At 37.6% G+C, this 22,675-nt stretch overlaps 1 protein-coding gene across 4 annotated transcripts in view; it reads right to left on the bottom strand.

Moving 5' to 3' along the window:
* Nucleotides 1-22,675, bottom strand: part of stard13b (StAR-related lipid transfer (START) domain containing 13b) — a 76,022-nt gene continuing 53,347 nt past the window's right edge. For 3 of the 4 annotated variants that reach the window (XM_043258894.1, XM_043258897.1, XM_043258895.1), the window contains 13 exons: nt 10,495-10,566; nt 8,951-9,032; nt 6,652-6,715; nt 4,723-6,092; nt 4,421-4,591; nt 3,987-4,146; nt 3,632-3,830; nt 3,313-3,526; nt 2,841-2,961; nt 2,415-2,651; nt 2,095-2,312; nt 919-1,095; nt 1-811 (listed from right to left, as the gene is read on the bottom strand). In XM_043258894.1, the coding sequence (XP_043114829.1) occupies nt 694-811; nt 919-1,095; nt 2,095-2,312; nt 2,415-2,651; nt 2,841-2,961; nt 3,313-3,526; nt 3,632-3,830; nt 3,987-4,146; nt 4,421-4,591; nt 4,723-6,092; nt 6,652-6,715; nt 8,951-9,032; nt 10,495-10,566 (3,203 nt within the window). In that variant the 3' untranslated portion in view covers nt 1-693. Of the gene's footprint in view, nt 812-918; nt 1,096-2,094; nt 2,313-2,414; nt 2,652-2,840; nt 2,962-3,312; nt 3,527-3,631; nt 3,831-3,986; nt 4,147-4,420; nt 4,592-4,722; nt 6,093-6,651; nt 6,716-8,950; nt 9,033-10,494; nt 10,567-13,998; nt 14,153-22,675 lie in introns of those variants that run through there. The other variant, XM_043258898.1, reaches the window with a different exon arrangement.

A 22,675-nucleotide genomic window follows, 5' to 3' on the forward strand; every position in this document is an offset into this window, starting at 1 on the left:
TTAATTCATTTACATGGTTTAATTAAAAATCATTGTCTCTTTGTCATTAATGTAATCCAGTACTACAAAAGCAGGTCTGAGAAAATCAAACCCATGTCGTTTTGTCCATCTTTTAAAACAAGCAAGTACAAATTCCATAATATTACACCCATTCATCGACAAACATTAAAACAGAAACAGAGAAAGCAAAGTAACTCAGCTTACGACTGAGTAACGTTTTGTACCATATGAATTAAACCGATATCTGTGCAAAAGGAGATACCAAACACATGTATACATAATATTCGTACTACATGAGCATTTAAATATATATTTATATAGTCTATACAAGATGTGTGTGTAGACACACACATGCACACAGATACAAACAAACACATACATGGACATGCGGTGCATGCATGTGCAAATATAGCTTTCTTTTTTCGTTAAATAAAATATATGCTTCCCAGAAGCACTTAAGAGCTTAGGTGTCCTATACACTGTATAAGATCATATGAAGGAATAAAATAATTAATTATAACACAAACTACAATAGTTACAATAAGATAATATTAAAAATGCACAAGCTAAAGGTACATTGGTAAGTGACGACATTCCCGTTTGGGCGTATTCCCCAGACCAGGCAACCCTGCCCGCTGTGCAAAAGGGCAAAGTCACAGAACTGAGATTTCGGTTTTCCAGAATGATAGCGGCTCATATTTTAGTTTCTGGACCCTCTGTGTGGATTGGTTGAAAGGAATTGCGAATGCGAGCAGCCTCTGCGGCGCAGAGGTGTCCGAATGCTTTGTTGTACCATTCTGGAGTTCTCCCCCTGAAAAAAACAAAATGCTAAATATTACCAAGCTGATGTGTACAACGCAGCTACGGTCGGATAATTCTATTTGTGTGTGAGTGAGTCAGCCAGCTATATTTACTCACTTCAGGTCCACTCTGCAGATGTGGGTGAGTCTGGACTTGCCAGAGCCACAGGGCTCCAGTAAGTAATTGGATTCCATCACTATAGCTCTGATGCCCCCTATAGGCGGACAGTCCTCATGCTCAATAGACACAGACACCAGAGAACACGTCCCCCGCGGCAGATCTGTCCTCCACGACCTGAGCACAAACACCAGTGTAACTTTTTAAGACATTGCTGCAGTAAAAAGTAAGCTAAAGCAGTAAACTGTGATCTAAACTGTAAATGCATCCACACATCCTATTTAATTTTTTTACTGCCCTATAACTATGCAACTTCCTAGTAATTCATATTTGCTTTGTCAAGCTTATTTAAAAATTGTTTTATAGAGGAACTGTTAGGAATATTTGCATGAGGTATAAATGCATATAATCCATACATTCTTAAGAGAATATTTATTAAATGTTTTATACATCCTCATTTTTTTAAACAAATATTCTGTTTAATTACAGGTTTTTGGGGGGGTTTTGTCTATAGAAATTGGTATGAAGTGTTAAATAAATTCTGACTTTCACAGGTGTGAAACTGAAAAACTTAACCCTTGTTCCAAATTGGCGGCTTCCCATTAATTTATTAAAAATAATTTTATAGACGCTGTTGGGTAATGTTTTATGGTAAAAGGTAAAATTCTATGTTACATATGAAACCAATAATCATTTATCAATTTATCAAATATTGCTAGTATTTATTACATATATTAAATATAATGGAAAATATAATAACATTTAACATGCTGTGAAATGATTAATTAAAAATAATCACATTCAAAATACAAAATAAAGGTTTTTGTTTACATAATATATGTATGCGTACTGTAATATTTATTATGTATATATAAATATATGCATGCATATATTTCAGAAAAATATGTTATGTTTATGAATTAAATATATTAAATAATAATATAAATTACAAGGAATATACATTTATATTATTTAAATATGGAAATACATGGAATTATTTTTAATTAAATATTTATTATTAAAGAACTATTTTTGAATTAATTACTTTTGAATGAGAATAATTGTATAAATATATTTGATTAAATATATATATATATATATATATATATATATATATATATATATATATATATATATATATATATATATATATATATCCCCTGTGATCGGACCCACCTGAGCACTACGAAGTCTCTGCTGGGATGAGGAGGCATACAGTTGAGGACATACTGGAACACTTCTGTCTGCCTGTCCAGACCCTCACACACTTTCCAATTCATCAGATCCACGTCCCACAGGTGCCGTTCCCGGAGAACACGGTTTAGAACCACCGATGGAGGGGCTTCCACCTCCACCGAGACCCGCCAACGCCGCAGAGGGTTCCCATCACCCACCTGGAGTTAAACCAGAGAACTTTACTTAGTCTTCTGTATCAGTATTATCACGATTTTCTGTAATGTCAATGTTATACATAAGCCTGAATTTTCCAATCGCACCTTCTTATAGGACAGCTCTGTGTTGCCGGTGCTCTGGCAGGACACCCAACCTTTTGCCTTTTCCCGTGATTCTTTGAGGAGACTCTGTAGCCTGGCCTCCATGAATGCAGGCCAAGAGCCTTCATCTTCCCCCTCTTCCTCTTGATGTTGCCGCTTGCAGAGCTCCTCAATAGTGGGAGCCTGGAGCTCAGCCTCCACGTAGGAGTTTCTTGATTGAGTCACCACTTCATGTGGAATCTGAGGGAAAATAAAACGATTCAAATTCAATTTAAAAATCTGCTTTAGAGATAGCTTTAGAAAAGGCAACTAAAACATTACATTCAATTTGTGGGTGAAATAGTTGTGTTACAAAATACGCATTTCAGTATTTGAAAGAAAGTAGGTCAAATCAACATCATACGAAGTAGATGTGTGTATGTGTTTCACCTCAAACAAGCGGTTGCACTCTGTGATCATGTGTGCCAGGCCTTGAGTGGCAGCCAGGTTTTCATTCAGGTCCTTTTGGTCTGGCCTCCCTGCAGCATACTTTTTCTGCATCTGCATAGCTCTGTAGATGGATTATAAAATGCTTTGGTAAAGATGTTAAAGAACTTTGAAGTATTACTTAAATTATTTCAATAGGTAAGTTTATAAAAAAAATTATAATTGTACTCTTTTTTTAATTTATTTATACATACATACATAATATAGTCCATATTAATTATTTGGAACTTTTATCTGCCATTTATTTGAAAGAAATATTTTTAAAAGTAATGCTTTAACACATCAAAAGAATTAACTACATATAAAATATATTTTTGGCTGGATTAATGAATTTAACATATATATATATATATATACACACACACACACACACACACACACACACAATAGTAGATTGATAGTAGATGTTATTTACTTTGGTGCAAGATTGTCCTTCTTCAGGATGTTGAGATGAAAGAGTGAAGGAGCCAGACACACTGCAATATTCATGGGCGTCATTTGATTCTCTTGCACAGAGGAAGTGACATCGCTCAGGAAGCAGAGCAGTGTTTGCAGTACCTCTCTGTTTTCATCTGACATCAGCATGATGGCTGCCTGCACAGCTTGTAAGCGCTGTTCTTTGGGAACATCTAAGGTGGAAACAAGGATCAGGTGACTAAAGGAAGTCTTTCTTTTCTTACTAAATTCATGAGATGGACATAGGAGAAGAATCAGAGTTAGGAAGCATTTCTTACATTGGTAAATGTGGAGGAAGGTTTCGCCCAGTTTGCTGGTCAGAAGTGGCTCAGGCAGATCCCTGAAGAACTGTTTGACCATGTCGGCCACATCATATGCAGACTGGTCTTCATAGTTGACATCATCTGGAGAATTCTCATTCATCTGTCTGAGAGCTTGAATACGAGACTTCACTCCTGACTTGCGAAACAGACCAACCTAAGAAACAGGAGACCATTTTATATGGAAAATGGAAATTGGTCTCTACATTAACTTTATTTACTTTATTTTAAGGTCAAATACTATGAAATACTGTTTTCAGATTGTCCCAGATTTGTATACAGTTCTATTTTTGATCTGATGACTCTAGCTAACCTGATCGAGGCACTGGCTCCTGAGGTATCGCAAAGCCTGCTGGATACCAAGAGGTAAAGGTTGACCGAATCGTTGCACATGCACTATCAGTGGAACCCCGAAAACATTCTTATCCTTATAGTCTGGAACCTTCATCCTCTTCATAAACTTTGGCACAGACCTGAGAGATACAAAACTTCATGGTTACAAAATTATGTGTGGGGCTTTTATACAATATAAGCTAGTAAAGTCATCAATACAATAATAATACTCTGTATGAACAGTGAAATTTTCATCATAATTTTAAACAGCAGGGTGCAGTAACAATAATGACCAGTAGAGAGCGAATGGATTCATGCTCACTAGCATTTACTTACTGCTAGCCCCTGTTGAGATTTAGGCTACAGTAAAACAATAATATAAAATCTCACAGGATTTTTCCAGCAGATTCTTACCAGGTCCAGCCATGTTTGTTGGACATGGAGTACTTCTCCATAATAGCAGTGAGTCGGAGCAAGGAAAATTTCTGTAGCAAGCTAAGCTGGGCCTCAGATTGGCTGGTGATCTGGAGAGAGGCGACCGAATGGCTGAGGCGGTTGGAAATCTGGAAGCTGGGCCATCGCAAGCTAAACAAAGAGCAGGGAACTATGTTAAGGCTTCAAACCTGGGGCAAGTTAGTCAGTCAACCAATCCTATCCAAACTTTATAGTTCTGATTCCAACACAATTAGCATAGCATTGTTAGCTTTAAATCTTACCGTCTCGGTCTGGTAAGAGAAGCACCAACACCGGAGTCTCTCCTTTCCCTCATTCCTGCCGTTTCTGTTTCATTAAGTGACACCCCATCCCTTTCTACATCACTGGGGGTTGCCTGATCCTCTATCACAGACTGTCCCTCAAAATCCAATGTGATCTGGCTGGATGATTGCAGGTCACCTTGCCTTTCATCAACAAGATTAACTCGCACCTTCCCTGCGTTTTCACTATTGGGCAAAACATTCTTGGACCAGTGGTCCACAATCTGCTGCAGGCCATTAACATGCTGCAGAATATCATCCAAATGCGGAAAAAGGTCTTCCTTTTCCAAGTCTATGAGGTCGCCAGTGCTGGCATAGAGGTGCGAGCCAGGTACGTTGTCGTAAATGCTGATCCGACTACCTCGAGTGCAACACTGTGTGACAGGTCGAGCTTCTTTGATGCTAGGTGGACGCTGGACATCAGAGTCTATGCTTGCCGAGTGCCAGTTGATGGAGGTTGCCGTCGAGGGTGAAAGACTCTCGATTGACAGAGCTTTGGGAAAGGTTCCAGGCTTGTGATCTTTAGGGATATGCACCACAAGGTCCTCATAGGAGCGGAACTCATTGCGTCGGTTCTGCTCAGCCACTCGCTTACCCTGGATAAGACTAGAAAACACATCCAAGTCCTCCAGGTACATCCCACTGCGCTTGTGATCAGCCCTGTGGATGTTGCGCTCCTTCATGTTTGGCGTACTAACAGCACTCCCACTGGACTGGCTGCTGCTACCTTCGCTGCTAGACTGGGAGGGCAACCCCATGCCGGAAGGTGGGTCCCCCAGACGCATGTCTCCATTGATGATCTCCACACAGCGGAGAGTTTTCACAGCCTCGGGTTCTTGTTGGAGAACCGGGGCACTTATAACAAGACTCCTGTTCCCTCCACCTCCCATCGCTCCCCGTGACTGCAACGCTTCCATACGGCGCAAAAACTCTTTAGCTCGAGTCCGTCCTCGCTTGCCATGCTTTACAGGCAGCGAACCATAGCTCGAAAGTTCTGAAGAGAGATGGGCTACACCTAGTGACGTGTGGTCAGGCATGGCTGCAGAGTCTGAGCAGGTGTGGTGTGAGCTGTCAGAGTCTTCTGCGCTGTGTCCACGAACGCCACCGCTGCTCTCGCTGTGGAGGGAAGAGATCTCCGGCTCGCTCAAGTCTGTCAGGATGCTCTCGCTGCTGGTAGTTGTCCGCAGGGCAGAGTTTTCCCCTGGGTTCTTGTTCTCCACGCCCCTCAACAGGCAATTGATGTCTTGTAGCCTGGACCAGCGGCGACTGCTCCATTCAAAGGTCCATTTATCACTGATGGCAAAGAGGTCATCTTCATCTGAGTCTTCGCTCTGTAGGTTAACAAGGAAATGCGTAAATATGCCTTTATTTTTATTGCCATATCTTTTACTGCATAAGCAATTCAACTTGAGACTTGAATACCATCACAATCCTTTGAGAAAACTTTCTTTCACTGTCTCTTTTTTTCCTTTTTCCTTCCCCACAATCCAGAACCCCCAGAGGTAACAGTTTAGATTCACTCAAATGGGTTTTTCATGTTTTCAAAGGGCACATTCCTTCCTCTGTTAAATGATTACATAACCAGTGTGATATAACACAGTTTCTATTCAGTATCTTAAGGTGATACAAAAAGATACTATACTTTAAGAGACTAAACCGTTAATATCAGCTCACACAAAGGCAATGCTAGTGGCATTCTCATATATAAAGTTTATTGTGATAATAAAGTAATGTAATGGTTTTATAGAAAAAGTATGCGTGGCATTTGGCGCTAGTCACTATATAGGCATGAAAACCATTTTGATTCTAGCAGGAAAAAAATCTATAACAATCAATCACTAGAACAATACACATTTACAGAAGGTTAAATAGAAATATTGCACCACTTACTTTTTTCTTGGGAAGGTTCACGTCAAGTTTCATGGAGGCACACTTGTTTAATGTATTCAGTCGCCTGAATGGGGAAAAAATGTAGATAATTTAAAATCCTTTCCTTCTGACTGGATTTATTTGCATAGCATATACAGTAGTGATGTGGACACAATATCAGAGCAGCCTTCCGTGGCCATTTCTAATATAATCAAGCTATAAGATCTATGTCCCTGCTATCCAACACTCAGCTCTGGTGAGCAGCAAACCTAATTAGGCACAATAATTGGCCAATGTCCTAATCTCTCTCATGGTCGCTGGCTTTTAATTGGTGAAAGCTTGCAAGCTGCAGTTGTCATGGTTTTCAATGGCCCTTAAGAGCAACTAATGCAGTGTTGATTCCAGCTGCCACATAGTCCAGGTCTGAGAGGCCTGTTTTTCCCCTCAAATTCACAAAACCCTACGAAAACCATAAGAGCCTGCGCTTCTTTGAAGCCATTCCCAGGTTTTTCTCTTGCAATCACTTGCGTGGTCTGTCAAATATGAAAAATGATTTTTGGATAAAAGTAAAGCAGCTTTCTGAGCTTTTGACAAAGCCGTGAGCTCAAGCTTCTCCTTGAACTAGTCTGTTTGAATTACAGGGCATTACTTTCACTTACAATTGTCCATAATAATGGTCTTAAAGCAACACTGCAACATATCAATATTTCTAATAAATAGTAAAAGGAATGAGGACGTCTCTTCCTGATCCAAAAGTGTGTGGGTAAAATTTATTAAAAGCTGTTAATGCTATAAAGGGAAACACACTACGTGACTCAAATATGCATGGAAACCAAGCTGATGTTTGTGACATAATAATCGTGACATTTTATGACTCTCTATATTGTTTGGTGGTCTGTGTGTGTGCCGTGACAGCAAAGCCTTCAGATATAAAACAGAACACACTCGAGACGTAATGGAGAACAGAAAGACACTGGCTGCAGTCAATGGAGAACAATCCACTTAAAACTGGTTCCAGCAAGATAAGACATCATTATAAATTTTAACACTCTTTTTGTTGAATATACTTATTTTAATATTGAACTTTTCAAGTAGTGTCGTTACTAGCATGCTAGTTTTTATTTTAGTTTGTATTAATACCTTTACTGTTATTGGTATTGACCATTGAATTTCTGTAAAAGGATTATCAAAAGAGTACCGCGATGACTTACTGACAAATCATGTATTAAATGCTGCTTGATTTGTGAACTAAACATTTAGCACAAGTCAGCAAACTGTAGAGAGCAAAGCGTCAAAGAAAGGTTAAAGACGTGAGCTTTGTCACTGGTGCTTGCAAACATCCAAAACCAGCAAACAAACTCCTCCGTGCTTTTACTGGGCATGTCGTGCTAGAATTGTTTACCGAGTTGTTCCCCTCTGGGGGCTGTAGAAAAGTGAGAAGTCAGGGGGAGAGGTGGGAATGTCGGACATTGTTTCCCACACAACAGTAAACAGGTTTGGAATTTCGATGAGTTGCTTAAGGGTTGTTTAGAGTCACAGTAGACCGGCTTGAGTATGCCCCCCTTTGCCCCCAATGCTCTCCTACCAGGGCAGTCTCCAAGGCAACCAAAGTCATTGGAGGGTCTTTTCATCTTAATTTGGGAATTCAAATTCAGTGTCTAAACAAGAGCGAAAAAGCTTACTCATTGAGAACATTCTGTACTTTATTTCTGGGGAAACATAATGAGCGTAATTTACAAACTTTATTGAGTTAGTTGTTGTTTTAATCATGACATTATTTACTTCTGAATTACATGAAGATTGACATGAGAGAAACTACACCAGACTTCAACTTAATAGATGCAATACACAATGACACAATGAAGATGAGCCTATCTTCATAATTACTGATGACAAGCCATTGATTCATCATTGCATTGATCATTGATCATTCCAATTCTCAACCACTGCAAAATAAATGTGTAAAATCGAGGCTGTAGATTTAAATTAAATTCTGTAATTGATGATTAGTTGCTTATCAAATTGTCTTAACACATCCTCTTTTTTCCTATTTTTTTATTGCTGTCATTGTGTATTGCATCTATTATGCTCAAATCTGGTGTAGTTTCTCTCAAGACAGTTTTAATCTAAGGCAGAAGTAAATAATGTCATGATTAAATCAATAACTGACTCAATAAATTACACACATTATATTATATTTCACCAGTACAGAATGTTCTCATTGAGTTTGTTGTCTTCTTGATTAAAGGTTTTCAGGTGTTCATTAGGTTCTCCAAAGATTTTATTATAATTGTTTAGGAAGCACCAAAGATGTCCTTACCGACATAGAGGTTCCACGAGGTCTTTGTCTAAGAAATCGTGGTCTTTCTTCACAGGAGAGATGTCAATCGGAAATTGAGAATCTGTAAAGAAACACAGGCATATCCCATTTCAACAATCAACTCATTATAGACAAACACTGGAAAAAAACAGATGTCTGTTAGGGACTGTAATGATTTCCCTCTGATTCGTTAATAGGCCAATCTTGCATGTTCACAGCAAACACAGAGGAATCCAGGCGCCCACGCTCTTAAAAAAAGCCCTGACAACACATTCTTTCCAGAGCGATAGCCAAGGCAAAGAGAGTAGCTAACTTGTTTTATACTTCCAGATGCTAATAAAGGGAGACAGGGTTTGCCCCCCAAAATCTGAGCTTGGCTTTGAGAAGCCATTACGTCTTCCACAGAGTATGGTGTCCAACTTATGTAACGGAGTGGCTGGATCCAGACCCTGCTGAAGCTGACATTCCACTGGTACAATTAAATGTTTCATCATATTTTTTGCTTTTGTGGAACATAAAAACACAGTTTCAGAGAGAGGCATAGTGTTCTGGTTTTAAACTGCTGGAAATTCCAAAACACTTATGAAGCGAAGCATTATGGGAAGATTCTGTTCTGCATATTGATTCTATGTCTGCGATGAAACAACAATGATGTATTAATATTAAAATGAACAAAGAATGGGTTGTATAAAAAGATGCCATTTTTCTTATGTAATAAGTTGCAAATTTAGTTTATTTATTAGTTATATTATATGTATCAGTTATATATATATATATATATATATATATATATATATATATATATATATATATATATATATATATTATTTCTTTACATAGTTGCAGACTTTTGATTATTATATTATATTATATTATGAAATATCTAGAGGTGGGAATGCACTTCAAGTGAATAGAAAATGAAAAAGAAAATATCCCAGACCACCTATAATTCCCAGAGGAAACATAAAAAGAAAAGAAAAATAGAGCGTTCACACAATTTTTTTCCCAAAGACTAACACTCCAAGATCAAAAGTGTTCACCAAGGGCAAGTGAAATGGCAGTGTTTCTGTGGCAAGGTTATTCCCATGACCTCTGTCTCTCTTTGAAGATGTCATAGTCTAGTATGTTCAAGCAGTACCTCTTAACCAGAACCAGTTTTTACCAGTGACCTGTACCTCTCAGCATTTCAGATGAAAATTTTAGATGTAGGGGGTATGAATGTCAAAGTAAATGAGACGTTTTTGAGGTGGTACGAAAGAGTCACACAGGGGAAATGAAAACCATCATGAGCTCTGGCAGACATTAAAGTGCCCATTAACATGAGTCTGTCTCAAACAACATCGGAAACAACATCCCACATTAAAAGCTTGCGTTTGCCCTAAATCAGTCTGACTTTGTGAGCTGACTGACATCATATGATTGTTTCAAAACCTAAATGAGAGCACCAGCTTCCCTCAGAACAGTTTTAACTAAGGCTTTACAGCTGGGTGTGATAACAGTTGTGAGGTTTTCTAAGTTTATGTTCTTGTGTGGTGAAGCGTTACCTTCAAAGAGCTGGGCGTACTGGGGGAATCCTGCCGCTCGTAGCCAGTCACAAGCTTCCTTTGCCTCGATTTCTGCAACACACAAAATGTTTGTACCTGTTAGATTCATAAAACATATATCTCTTATATCATCTCTTATAACAAAGAAAAAACTATTTGTTTTGAACTTTGAGATCATGATGACCACGTAATGGCAATATATATATATATGTGTGTGTGTGTGTAGGTTTTTCCACAGAAATTTGCTTCATCTATGTTGAATGCAACCTTTTGAGCAAATTTGGTTTTCAAGCGAATTTAAGGGTGTTTTTCATCATTTCAATGTAAAACAAAACAATAATACTCATTAAAAAATGTAATTGCAGTGTGACGGACAAAATTTCTTTGGAAACTTGCATCCTAGTAAGGTCAAATTGTAAAGAACATAGGAAGACCACTAGCATATTGTTTCATAGACAGTTATCTTCAAAACTATTTTTAGAAGAGCTTGTGTACTCTTGGACAGGAAGAATGGGGGGAATCAGAGAGAGAGAGAGGGGGTATTACATAACATAATCAGTTCTGTGTGATTTAATTATGTTTCTGTTCCTGCCACTGCATGAACAAGGTTATTCTTGTAGGTCAGGAACCAGCCAGGTTACAAGATAATCACAGAGCCCTGTGAGCCTGTAAAGTCTGCTCGTAATCCTACATGATAAAAATGAGGACAGTTCAGGATCTTCAGGATTAAGAGATCAGTTACATATTGGCAACACGATCCTGTTCATATAACTTTTACAAGACTTTTACGTGACACGTCCCAGCAGACATCAGCTGACGTAGATTAAACATAATGTACAAGAATGTCTGAAGCTCTTAGTGGTCAGTGTTGGAATAATGCTAGGAAACTGTGTGATTAATATCATCTGCCAGAGGGCATGGAACATTCATAAACATATTGATTTGTGGGGCCGCTGAACAAAACAACTGGCTTAGAGTTGACCAAAAAGGTCAAAGACCGCTTGGTTACTAAAACAAAAGATTATCCCATATGAAAATATAATATAAATAGAGAGCACATATTGATTTTTCAGAAGTTTCCATTTCTGCTCTAACGTATCATTAATTGAGCTATGCAATCCCCACTTGGTTCAAAATACTCATACTATGTGTCAATAATTGTCTAATTTGCATTACTTTTATATATTCGAAAGGAATTTTAGGACTTTGAGTTAAATTTGACACACCTATGAAAGAGCTGCTCTCGCCATATTTACGCAAAATACCAAAACGCAATAGAATCAGCCGGAGAGAGTAATTTAAGTCAGTGTTTGGACTTGAAGCGGCTTAATCTGATATTTACAAAACAATAAAAGACCATAAGCACATACTTTCCATTGTTTAAGCCTGCGTCGCATTTCACCCAGCTATCGAGTAACTCAAGTTCATTGTCATTAAATCACAATAAAAGACATCTACAAATGAAGCTACTTAATTTAATACAATCAAGGTCACATTCAATTTAGTTACAATGTACCTCATTAGCACGTCTCGCAATACAAAAAAACTTTACAGAAAATAGTGCCTTACAATACCCAGCAATCAAGTCAAAGATGTTTCGATAAGATAAGACGTTAAAGCATCTAAGACATCTTAAACAAGCATTGGAATTACTCTCACCTGATTCAGCAATGCAGTGACTCCATAAGGACACCTTTACTCATTCAACTCCAGTAAACAAGATGCAGCAACACAGCTCAAATCTCAATACATCCAAACCGCTTGATGACCCAAATCACGCCCCAAAGAGAGTAGTAGCTGCGTCAGAAAGCAAATCGCCTGGGTTTCCATTCATCGTATTGATAGTAACGTTGATAACCGTGGTGAGAATTCCTGCGTAGCCTCCACCCCACTAAGATTACCGCTCTTTTGTGTTAACTCCTTCATCGAACAATACGGTTTGTTCACTTTAGCAGCTCTTGTGAGAAGAACTAAATGCTTTAGACGTCAAAGATTGCTCTTTGTGAGTGTCATGAAACTCTCAGCCTATAGCTACTAAGCTATAAGCAGGATGCTATAAAACTATAGCAGGAATTTCTGAGAACTTTATCTGACAGAAGTAAACAAATACATGGAACAAGGAAACATACGAGCAAATACAACGTCTCTGAGGTTCAAAAGACACATTATACAACCAACTAACAAATAAAAACATTGATTGTATTGACCTGTTTTTATAAGGTTCCTCTCTAAATATGTAACACAAACATTGTTTGCTTGCTGACGTAGTAGGTGATATCAATGCTAAGTTTTCATTTTTAATATTTTTTTATGTAATTTATTCTTTTCAGTCTTCAGTATTCAGTGATCAGTATCACTTGATCACTGGATATTATGTTTTGATGCCCAAACATTTATTATCATCAGTGTTGAAAACAAAAACTTTTTAAAATCTTTTTAAAACGGCTCTGAGGGTGCCAGAAAAATCTAAATATTGAGAAAATCATCTAGTGTTCATTCCCTTTGGAAACTGCAGTAATATGTACTTATTTGTACATATTCTGTGTCTTCCTAAAAAGTGTGATTGAGGTACGTTTATGCCATTAGACCAGATAGAAACATGCATGTGTATAAATCAAAACAAGTCTGAAGTCTCATGAAAGAATAAACAAGGTTCTACAAGATATTGAAAGTGATACAAAAATAATACACGGCAGCACTAAGTAGCAGTCAACGTAGCACTTGGTTCACCTGGTTCAACGTCAGGTGAGGGAACCTCCTTCGTGACTAAGCTTCCATTCCCAGGAGCGCTGAGGGCAACTGTGCGTCCTGTGCTGTACAGTAACACCGAAAGTGTAGCGGCATCCTTACCACCGTCCCACAGCTGCAGCCCGAAACCCAAGCTGGGAATTCCACGTCGCACAGCATTCCGTAACACTACCCCCAAAGCTACTATTTCTTTTCGGTCATTGTCCTTTCTCATGGAATCGGAAGGATAAAGAGCTCAGCTATACTGGCTGGCCGCCAGCGGGGGAACTCTCGCTTTTAAGCGCGACCAAACTGCACGCAGTGTTCGATGACTGCCTCGACAATAACTCTGTAACACAGCACGCCGCGGACACAATGCACAGAACAGAGTGCCGCTAAATACGTGAGAAACACAGACACCTTCCTTTCCTCGTTGAATAAGCTTATGTAAAAGGAGGCGGGATACGGTTTTCCCTCAAGGTCAGCCATGGCACACGCTGGCACTTTGGCAAGCTGTCACAAGTCCCGTTAGGAGCTTAATACAACGAAAAAACTAAAACTGGTGTGGGTAATTATTCGTGAATTCATTTCTGAGAGAAAATTCTCAAATAAACTGCATTTTTTTAATTTAGTCATTTCAGTTTTATTTGATCTGTAACAATGTTAAGCTTCACAGAATTATCCAGGAGTGATAAAATGAGCAAAAAATCTATCCATCAGGCTTATTGCGCTGATAAGCAGATCAAAGAAATACAATAAATTTGTAGATTTACTTACGAGAGACTTTCATCCTGGAAAAAAAAAAATATTGTCCTTAAATGTTCAAACCAGAATTTCTTCTTCCCAAACCATCTTTTTTGCTCTCTCCTAACTCTCTCCCCTTCTGCTTCTTTCTCCTCAGCTTTTGTGTTTCTCTCTCTCTCTCTCTCACTTCCTATTTCCCTCCCCTTTATTTTTCACTCCCTCTCTTTGATTTACTCCAACTCTCATTGGTTCTTAAGTCCGAGCCCCCTTCCAGCATCTGCCCCCTCCATTCCACATGCTTTCTTCACTCTTCCACTTAAACCATCACAACTCACTCTTTCTCTCTTGGCACTGCCCTTTCAGACACCCTCCAAGTGGCAGGACATTGGCAATCTAGGACTTTCTTTTCTTGCCGTCTTATGATGTAATCAACCCCCCACCGATACCATCCGTCTCCCTAACCTACAATCTAGATCATCTAGTAAAGGCTACAGGATGTTTCACCTCCTTAACTTTGACTTTTATAGCTGGAGGGGTGACTTTGTTGTTGACAAAATCTTCGTGTACAAGCAAGCACTTGTTTTTTTTTTTATCTGTGGTTACTTTCAAGGTTCTTGAATGTTCTTCTTACCGACTAAAAAGTGGTTATTTTAAGAAATGTTGACTGAAAGGTTCTTTAGGGAACCCAAAAATGGTTCTTCAATGGCATTGCTGCGAAAACCCTGCTTTTGGAAACTTTTGGAGTGTTGCTGGGAAAACAGAAAGGGGAGGGATGGACTGGGGGAAACAAAACTGATCCAAATTCTTGCGACACCCCTCGGCATGATGGGAAGCCGTAAGAGAATGTGACATCACGAGCAGGCGATCATTAAAAGTGATTCACTGGGGGAGATACGGCGCTTAACAGTAGCTAGTGTCAGCTGAGTGTCTGCTGCCCACCGAATATTACATACATCAGCAATGTGACCCAAAGCCTTATGGGAAGACCTTTGTGGGCTGTAGCTTCTGCAGTGGGATCAAACAATAAAGAAAGAAGACAAAAGACTGTCGCCAACAGAATGCCAGCAAACATTCCACTAAACTCAAAAGAACATCTTTGTTAAAAATGTTTTTTGGCTGGATCATAAATGCCAAATTTTATAAACGTTATGTTCATAACCAACATGGTACTTATTAAAATGTGCATATTAAAAATGTAATTATATAAGAATAAAGTTTAAACAATGTTAACAAATGAAATAATATATTTAAAAAGTAATGTTTTAAAATAAATTATTTTAATAAAAAAATTTTTAACTAAAGATCTGATATAAAATTAAACAAAAAGTATTTTTAATAATACAAATACTACTTATAATAATATTTACATTTTGTAACAATATTTTTATTACATTTTAATAATAATAATAATAATAATAATAATATGATTATTATTATTATACCTTTAAAAAAATCAAGGACACTTTACATTCTGTCAGAAAACATAACATACAAAACATACTATATTATAAATAAAAAAACAATATAAAACAATATATTTTTAGCATTTTAAAAATTAATTTTAGTGTTTCATTTATTTCATTAGACATATTAGTATTAATACCCAAATAAGATTACATATCCAAATTAAATTCTAAAGGATTTATTAATGTCTCATTTATCTAATACATAATAAATAATCCGATGCAAATACAACAACAAAAAAAATCCACAAACGCTGTGGGATCTTATTTGCATATATAATCTTATTTGTATATCAGAGTATAAGATGCCAGTGTTATTGGTTTTATTATTTATTAAAACTTCACATTAGGCTTCAGACAATTACCCCATTAAAACCAGGAATAGCAATTCTCAAGCTGAGACTCTACACCGGCCACCCTACAAAAACATAGCATGCTTTATGAATCAGCCAGACAGGGCCGTGAGTGACTGAAAACAGCCGTGATACAAGCTCACAATCTATTACTGTAAAGCCTGATGCTCTCATTGGAAAACACCTGGAGATAATTCATGGCACAGAAACAAAGTTCCTGCGGCTGAGTCAGACGCCCCCGCGGGGACGCAGGTTTGACAGACATCTCTTGGAGCTCAAATGCATGCTTTTTTCGAATGCTGATTCCACTGTGTCAGAACAGACTTGCTTCCTTGTAAGAGGAAACTGGCTTCTGTAGTAAATGACAGACAAACACGAGTCTGTTGTCTGTGAAAACCTCTGCACTGGATGTGTCATAAAACATGAAAAGACAATGGAAAAACTAAAAATGGCCAAAAATATATATAGTTTTGGAGTCATTATCCTTCAGAAATATATATATATATATATATATATATATATATATATATATATATATATATATATTTATATATATATATAGTCATTATCCTTCAGAAAACATTCTAAAAGGCTGATTTGGTTCTCAATTATTATTTAATTGGCATTCAATCAGAAAACAGTCATTTTAATTGGTAAGATTTCACAATATTACAGTTTTTACTGTATTTCTGATCAAATAAATGCAGTCTTGAAAGGAAATTACTGCTTTTTAAAGCAAGTCGGCTAGCTGTTTTTAATTTTTCCGGTGGTTGAGGCATGATTGGCCCCAGCGCTGTTAAAAAGCTCAGGATACGGTCATAATATAATGTAAAAATTACATTTTAAGCTCAAACAAGATTTAAACCTGCGTTCAATTCCCGAAAGCTTTTATCATCAGTTGAACATCACTATCCCACATCCTGATCTAAAAGTAACGTCCTTGAACAAGAGCTAAATATTTACTTGTGTTAATGCGGTTCATGTGCATGAAAAGAGACGTAATGAGGATGGAGACGTACAGACGTGCGCAAAATGAGTATACGCTCAGTCTGGCTAGTAGTACGGTGTGTCACACCAAAACAGACATAAATCCAGATCAGATTACCATCTGCCTATTGTTCATATGGAGGTTAGATTACGACCACACAATGCGTTTAGTGTAAAGGGCAGCAAATGTATAAACATCACAGTGGTTGAGCGGTTCGTGATTGATTGCCATGTACGGTCAACCATTTTGAGACACAAGGTTTTGAAAACACCATCCGCTGTACGCGCGTCTACGTCAGATGAGTCTATAGACGTCAAAGAAGCGCCCATGTCTCACCAAAACACATATAAACTGGTGATGAGTCAGCTCAACCAGTACCTAAACACTTCTGACCAATGCATCAGTGTCATGTACGTATTTTTCTTTTGGTGCTCCAGACAAGATAAGCAAAGAATAAAGCCCTTTTATGGTTAATTTGTTCCACTGCTGCTTTCTTAACTTTTCATACCCCTTTTTTAGTGGACGGATGTAGATTTAGCTTCATCACAGAGCCACTGAATTAATCAAATGTGAATTATTATAGTTTAAAAATGCTATTATTTTTAATATTATTGTTTACTAACATATAGCAAGAGAGAAAAATAAGTAGTGATGTATATTTATCAAATAGTTGCCAAGAAAACGAGTGTCTGTGAAGAACATGCTTAAGATAAGATTAATGCTTAAGACAACAAAAAATGTAGTTAAAAATATTTTAAGAATAAAAATATATATAAAAAAATATTTCACATCATACATAATCGAAATTACCCCAATTAAAAACTATTTAATAGTTAACATAAAATAAACTATATGTAAAGAGCAAAGAAAAATTTGATGGAAAACACTAATGTGTTAATTACAAACAATTACAAATAAAATAAAAATGGTGTTAATACTTTTTTTATTTTATTTTAGATGTCATCATTACAATTTCTGTGATGCAATTACATGAAAAACATATAAAATGCAAAGGAAAATGTTAATTATTCTCAAAGGAAAAAAGTTATTCTGTAATGCCTGACGTATCCTGTTCACAGGCAAGTAATGGTGTGGAAAGTGTTTGCTAAGAGAGTTTAATTTCCACAAGAGCTCATGTGTGAGAAAAAGACAGAATGTGATCAAATGAATCCAGCTCATTTGTTAGCACTCGGCTGGATGCTTGAAGACTGACAGACGGCCTCGACAGCTAACGAGAGCCCAATCATCAAAACTCAGAGCCCAGAGCGCTGGCGCGGCAGAACCTGGAAAAGCCCTGGGTCATAATGGCAACGGTGTGGGAATTCTCCTCTATTATTTCACAGCCTAAGCTTTAATTAACACGAGCGCCGCTGATTCTGGAACCCCTAATGGGCGACATCCTTCATACAATAGTCGGGAGTTAAATTAAAGAGAGGTGCCACTCGGTAATCTCACAATATCATGACTCCACTCCTCGGTGGAGGTTAACAGCTGGGCCTTGGGCCAAAGGAAATTACAATCACTGGGAAGTACGCACTAAACCAGCCCTCCAGATAAGACGTAATAAATTCTTCTTTCTGACAAAACATTTGGAAGAACTGCTGCCTTCACGGTTGGCAAAAACAACACGGATTAGGTCAGCTGGGGTTTTTGGGAGCACATCACCCTGGTAATACTCACTTCCCAACCACGTCACGGCTTCCAAACCAGTTTCATTATGTGACGAAAAGCAGTAGGCGAGGGTTAATAAAACAGACAGTTACTGTACCCGAGCCATCCCTCCATGGCATGAAGTTGACTCAAGCTACATACCCCAAAAGATCCATTTCTGATAGCGATTTCCTAAGAATGCGTTTAGCTGACCTCAATTCTTTGAAAAAAAAACACGAGTGCGGGTCAGCCTTCAAAAGGCACATAGTGAGAGCTTATTGATTCTGAGAGTGAAAAACATTTGTTGACTGCTGATAAAGCTCTTTGGATCAGAAGTCGCTCTGTGTGTTTTCGTGCTGAAATGAATTGAAACAGGACTGGTGCAGCTGTGGTAACACACTCGGCTGAGCCGTTCAAGGACGCCCACTGGCTGTTCGCTTTCATCCACAAATCTCAGAGTAAGCCTTATTTGAGGTCACTCTTGCTAGTTTTGCTGTTAGGGCTGGATGGAGTGTCGGTATTTTTTACTAGTTAATCAGTAGAGAACAATCAGTTCAGTGTATACGTTTTATGTGCACTTAAAGGAAAAGCTCATCAAAAAAAAATTGTCATTTAATCACACTTTCGTCATTTCAAGGAAGACATGGAAGATCTGAAACTGAATCATGGAAACAGTGAACTCAGGAAGTGAATTAGAAAACAAATTGTTCTAACTAGTTGAACAAATTAAAAAATGTTTTGCTCAAATAAACTTGTGAAATTTAGACTAAATTAAATTAAATATAGCATGGATATGAAAAAAGTTTCTTTAAAATAAGTTTTTTTTGTTTACATTATTTTGATGTGCAGTTCTTATTATTAAAAAAACATAAACCATGACTTTTGCCTCAAGTAATTTGTTGCTTATTAATAATTAGTAAGGTCATTGTTAAGTTTAAGTATTCAGTAGGATTAGGAATGAAGAATATGAAGTGTTTATTTGCAAAAGCAGTAATGTTTTTATTATGTTTTTATGTCGTATCGCTGTATTTTTTAGTTTTTTTTTTTACCTAATCAAAATATCCCATTTGATGTTTGATTGAGAATAATTGCAATGCACAATGAAAAAAAGATATTTTCGGGAATTGTTGTAAACTTGTTAGGAAGAATTAGGCTTTTGAAGAACTACTAATGTTTATTGATATTTTTCTTGTGTGCCATATAAATAATGACACTGTAACTACTGACCTCAATGTGAATCTAAATACAGCCGACATTGCTTGAATCCTAACAAAGAATGGCAGCTTAAAATGATATGTTCATTTCGGGAGTCCTGCACGTGGTAGTAGAGCCTCGTCTAGTAAATATTTGGGTCTCTTTTACCACGGAAAAACGCTTTGGGTTGTTTGTCACAGCAGACACGACTAGCGTAAAATATGATACACAACAGAACGGTCCTCCACAAAAGAAAAAAAAGGAAATATATGGGAGGATTATAGTGCAGCCATATACCAAATAAGCCCATGACGTCTTTGCATCGCGGGTCTGAAATTCACCGGCCCCATGGCTGGAAATTGATAGTGCATTTCTAACATTGCGGCTGCTGTGAACCAAGCCGAAAAGCTACTGCAATGAAGGATGCCAAGGCTTTACGGCAAAAACCGATACTCCTTCAGTTTCAAGTAAAACCGAGATGTTCATACTTGATCAAATTTCCTAACCACAAAGTGGTGACTCCAAGCTCTCCAAAAGCCCAAAAAAGAGGGCTAAATAAGGATTGGGGGTCTGGAGAGTAATATCCAATGCTCCAAATGTTCCCAAACATCTGGGGAATGTTAAACGTGACACTTCGTAAACAGGTTGCGGTTTTTTAAAGGATTTTACCCAAAGTGAGGTGACAGGAAAAGAGCAGCGTGGCTTTTTTCAGCCTGTCCATTTCATCAAAAGCTCAAGTTAATGTCTCCCGACAGTCTAAATATATAGAAACGCTAAAGTGAAGCAACGGAGAAAACCTTTCGAAGCTGTGGCCAAAAGTGTTAAGAAACTATAATCCGGAGCCATAGAGCAGGTGTTCGCTTTCTGACCTCAGAGGTCAATATGTCTTGCCGCCACACATGTCTTCTATTAAAACCTCTCAAAAGAGCTGCTATACAAGGAAAGGCAGCTCAAGCTGAACCACAAGAATACCTCAGGACCTTCCCTCCAGACACCAGATCCCCTAAACAAGGCAAAAAAAAATCAATCAGATGAGCTTCCTGAAAAATACATCTAGCAGACATTCTCTTTGTGCCAGATAAACACTTCCAGACGCTGGACTACAGCCATTTTCCCACATGCTAAAGTGTTTTGACAGCCATCTCAAAAGCTCTTTTATTATATTTTTTGTATATTTTCAACATTAACGTGGAAACCGCGTTTACAGAAATAAATCATCACACTTACAGACAGATAAACGAGTCCTGATAAAGGAGAAGACAAATATAACACTAAAAGTGAGTCACAGTTCTTCTGAAATGAAAATCAGGTCAACATTTACTAACCGTCATGTCCTTCTGAGCACGTTTCACCTTACTTTTTGTTCTGAGAGTTATTTTCAAGTCAAATCTTTTCCATTATCCATTTGATTCAATTGAGTTTCATTGCAACTTCTATTTTAGACTTTCAAGAACAAGACACGGAATTAGGGCAGATCTAATTCTAATTTTATGCAACATTTATGCAACATCTGCATTTTGTATTTTTCTCACCCAAAGCTATCATAGAGCATCTTTTAAATTTGGTGTAAATTCATTATTCAATTTTGTCTATCGTGATCTATGAAATAATTACAGTCAAAATGTTTTGCAATTAAATAAATCAGCATACGATAACTTTCAGTTTTGCTCATGCTTTTCAGGGAAATTGACTTTTTTAGTATAGAATAAAAGAAAAATAAGTGCACAACTCGCTTATCTTTTCTACTCATTCTTAGTCACTTCCTCTATTTAGCCGTTTCCCCCAACTCAGGACACGTGCGAATGTTTTGAGCATACTTACGCAAAACTCAATGACAGCCTGTGCATATGTGTTCGGTGTGAAAAAGGCCCGGATACAGTTATAATGACAAATCTTTGCGCCTAAAATCAATAGTATTTCACAACTATTTTCCATGTCATGAACACAGAGTGTATCCTGTAATTCACGCTGCTCTGTGATATAAACACACTCGCTACACTCTGCAATTTGGTTTTCCGTGCCAATGTCTCACAGCTGTAGGATGTTGCAATTATCAGAACACGTGTTTTCTTGCTCTGTAGCAGGTAAAAAGAAACTAAGTCAGTCTAGCAAACTGCAATGTCACTCAGAGTCTGTGTGTCTAAGAATAGCTCTTGTTGTTATTGAAAAAGTAATGTGATTTTATAAGAAGGTAATGAATACTGTTTATATGACACTTCAAGGAATACTGCTAGTATTGCTGTGATTTTGCAGCTTCAACATAAGCTTTCTGGTCTCAGCTAAAATGGTTAGAAAATGAAGCACTGAGGTCTGTGCCACATTTGAGAGCAAATTTTCATTTTGTACCAATAGGGGTCTCTCTTCAGCTAAAAACCCTTCCTAAGCCTATGCAACCTATGCAAGCGGGGCCAAAAAAACATCTTTATGTGTAAAACTAAATATTCCACCAATACGTATAAAGTATAAGTCATTCCATGACTTCTTGCCATCAAACTTAATTACCATCATATATTTAAAACATGCCAGCAGTATATTTGAAAAAGCCAACAAAGCACTATTCACAGAAAGGGAAAATAACTCGATTACTTTATTACATTAAATAGGCCACATTCTTCATTCTGTCCTTGAACGGGCATTGAAATAATTCTCGGTCAGTGGAGATTTATAAATCTCTGTTTGACTTTGTCGGAGCCAGGGTTATATTTAGAAACGCGGAGAAAGTCACGATCCAGGTCTGTTAATATGCCACATCATCTATGGTCGCAGCATTCACACTCCGGCACACATTCGTCAATGATTCACTCCCGTGTGACACAGATAACCCTTAACAGCTGTGAAGGTACATATTCACAAACCGGGTTTAAAAACAGCAACTCAAAGCAACCATCGTGTACAAAATGAAACAATGTTTTGTAAAAAAGAAGCAGCTTGTGTGGTGTATATAAAAATGGTATAACATTAAAATACATGTAACTGTGTTCAGACAAATACTGTATTGTACTGGCAAATGCATAGACACATATAAAATATTAACACCCATGCATTTGGTAGACAAGCAATCT

The sequence above is a fragment of the Puntigrus tetrazona genome, chromosome 15, assembly GCF_018831695.1.
Source record: "Puntigrus tetrazona isolate hp1 chromosome 15, ASM1883169v1, whole genome shotgun sequence".
Taxonomy (NCBI): Eukaryota; Metazoa; Chordata; class Actinopteri; order Cypriniformes; family Cyprinidae; genus Puntigrus; species Puntigrus tetrazona.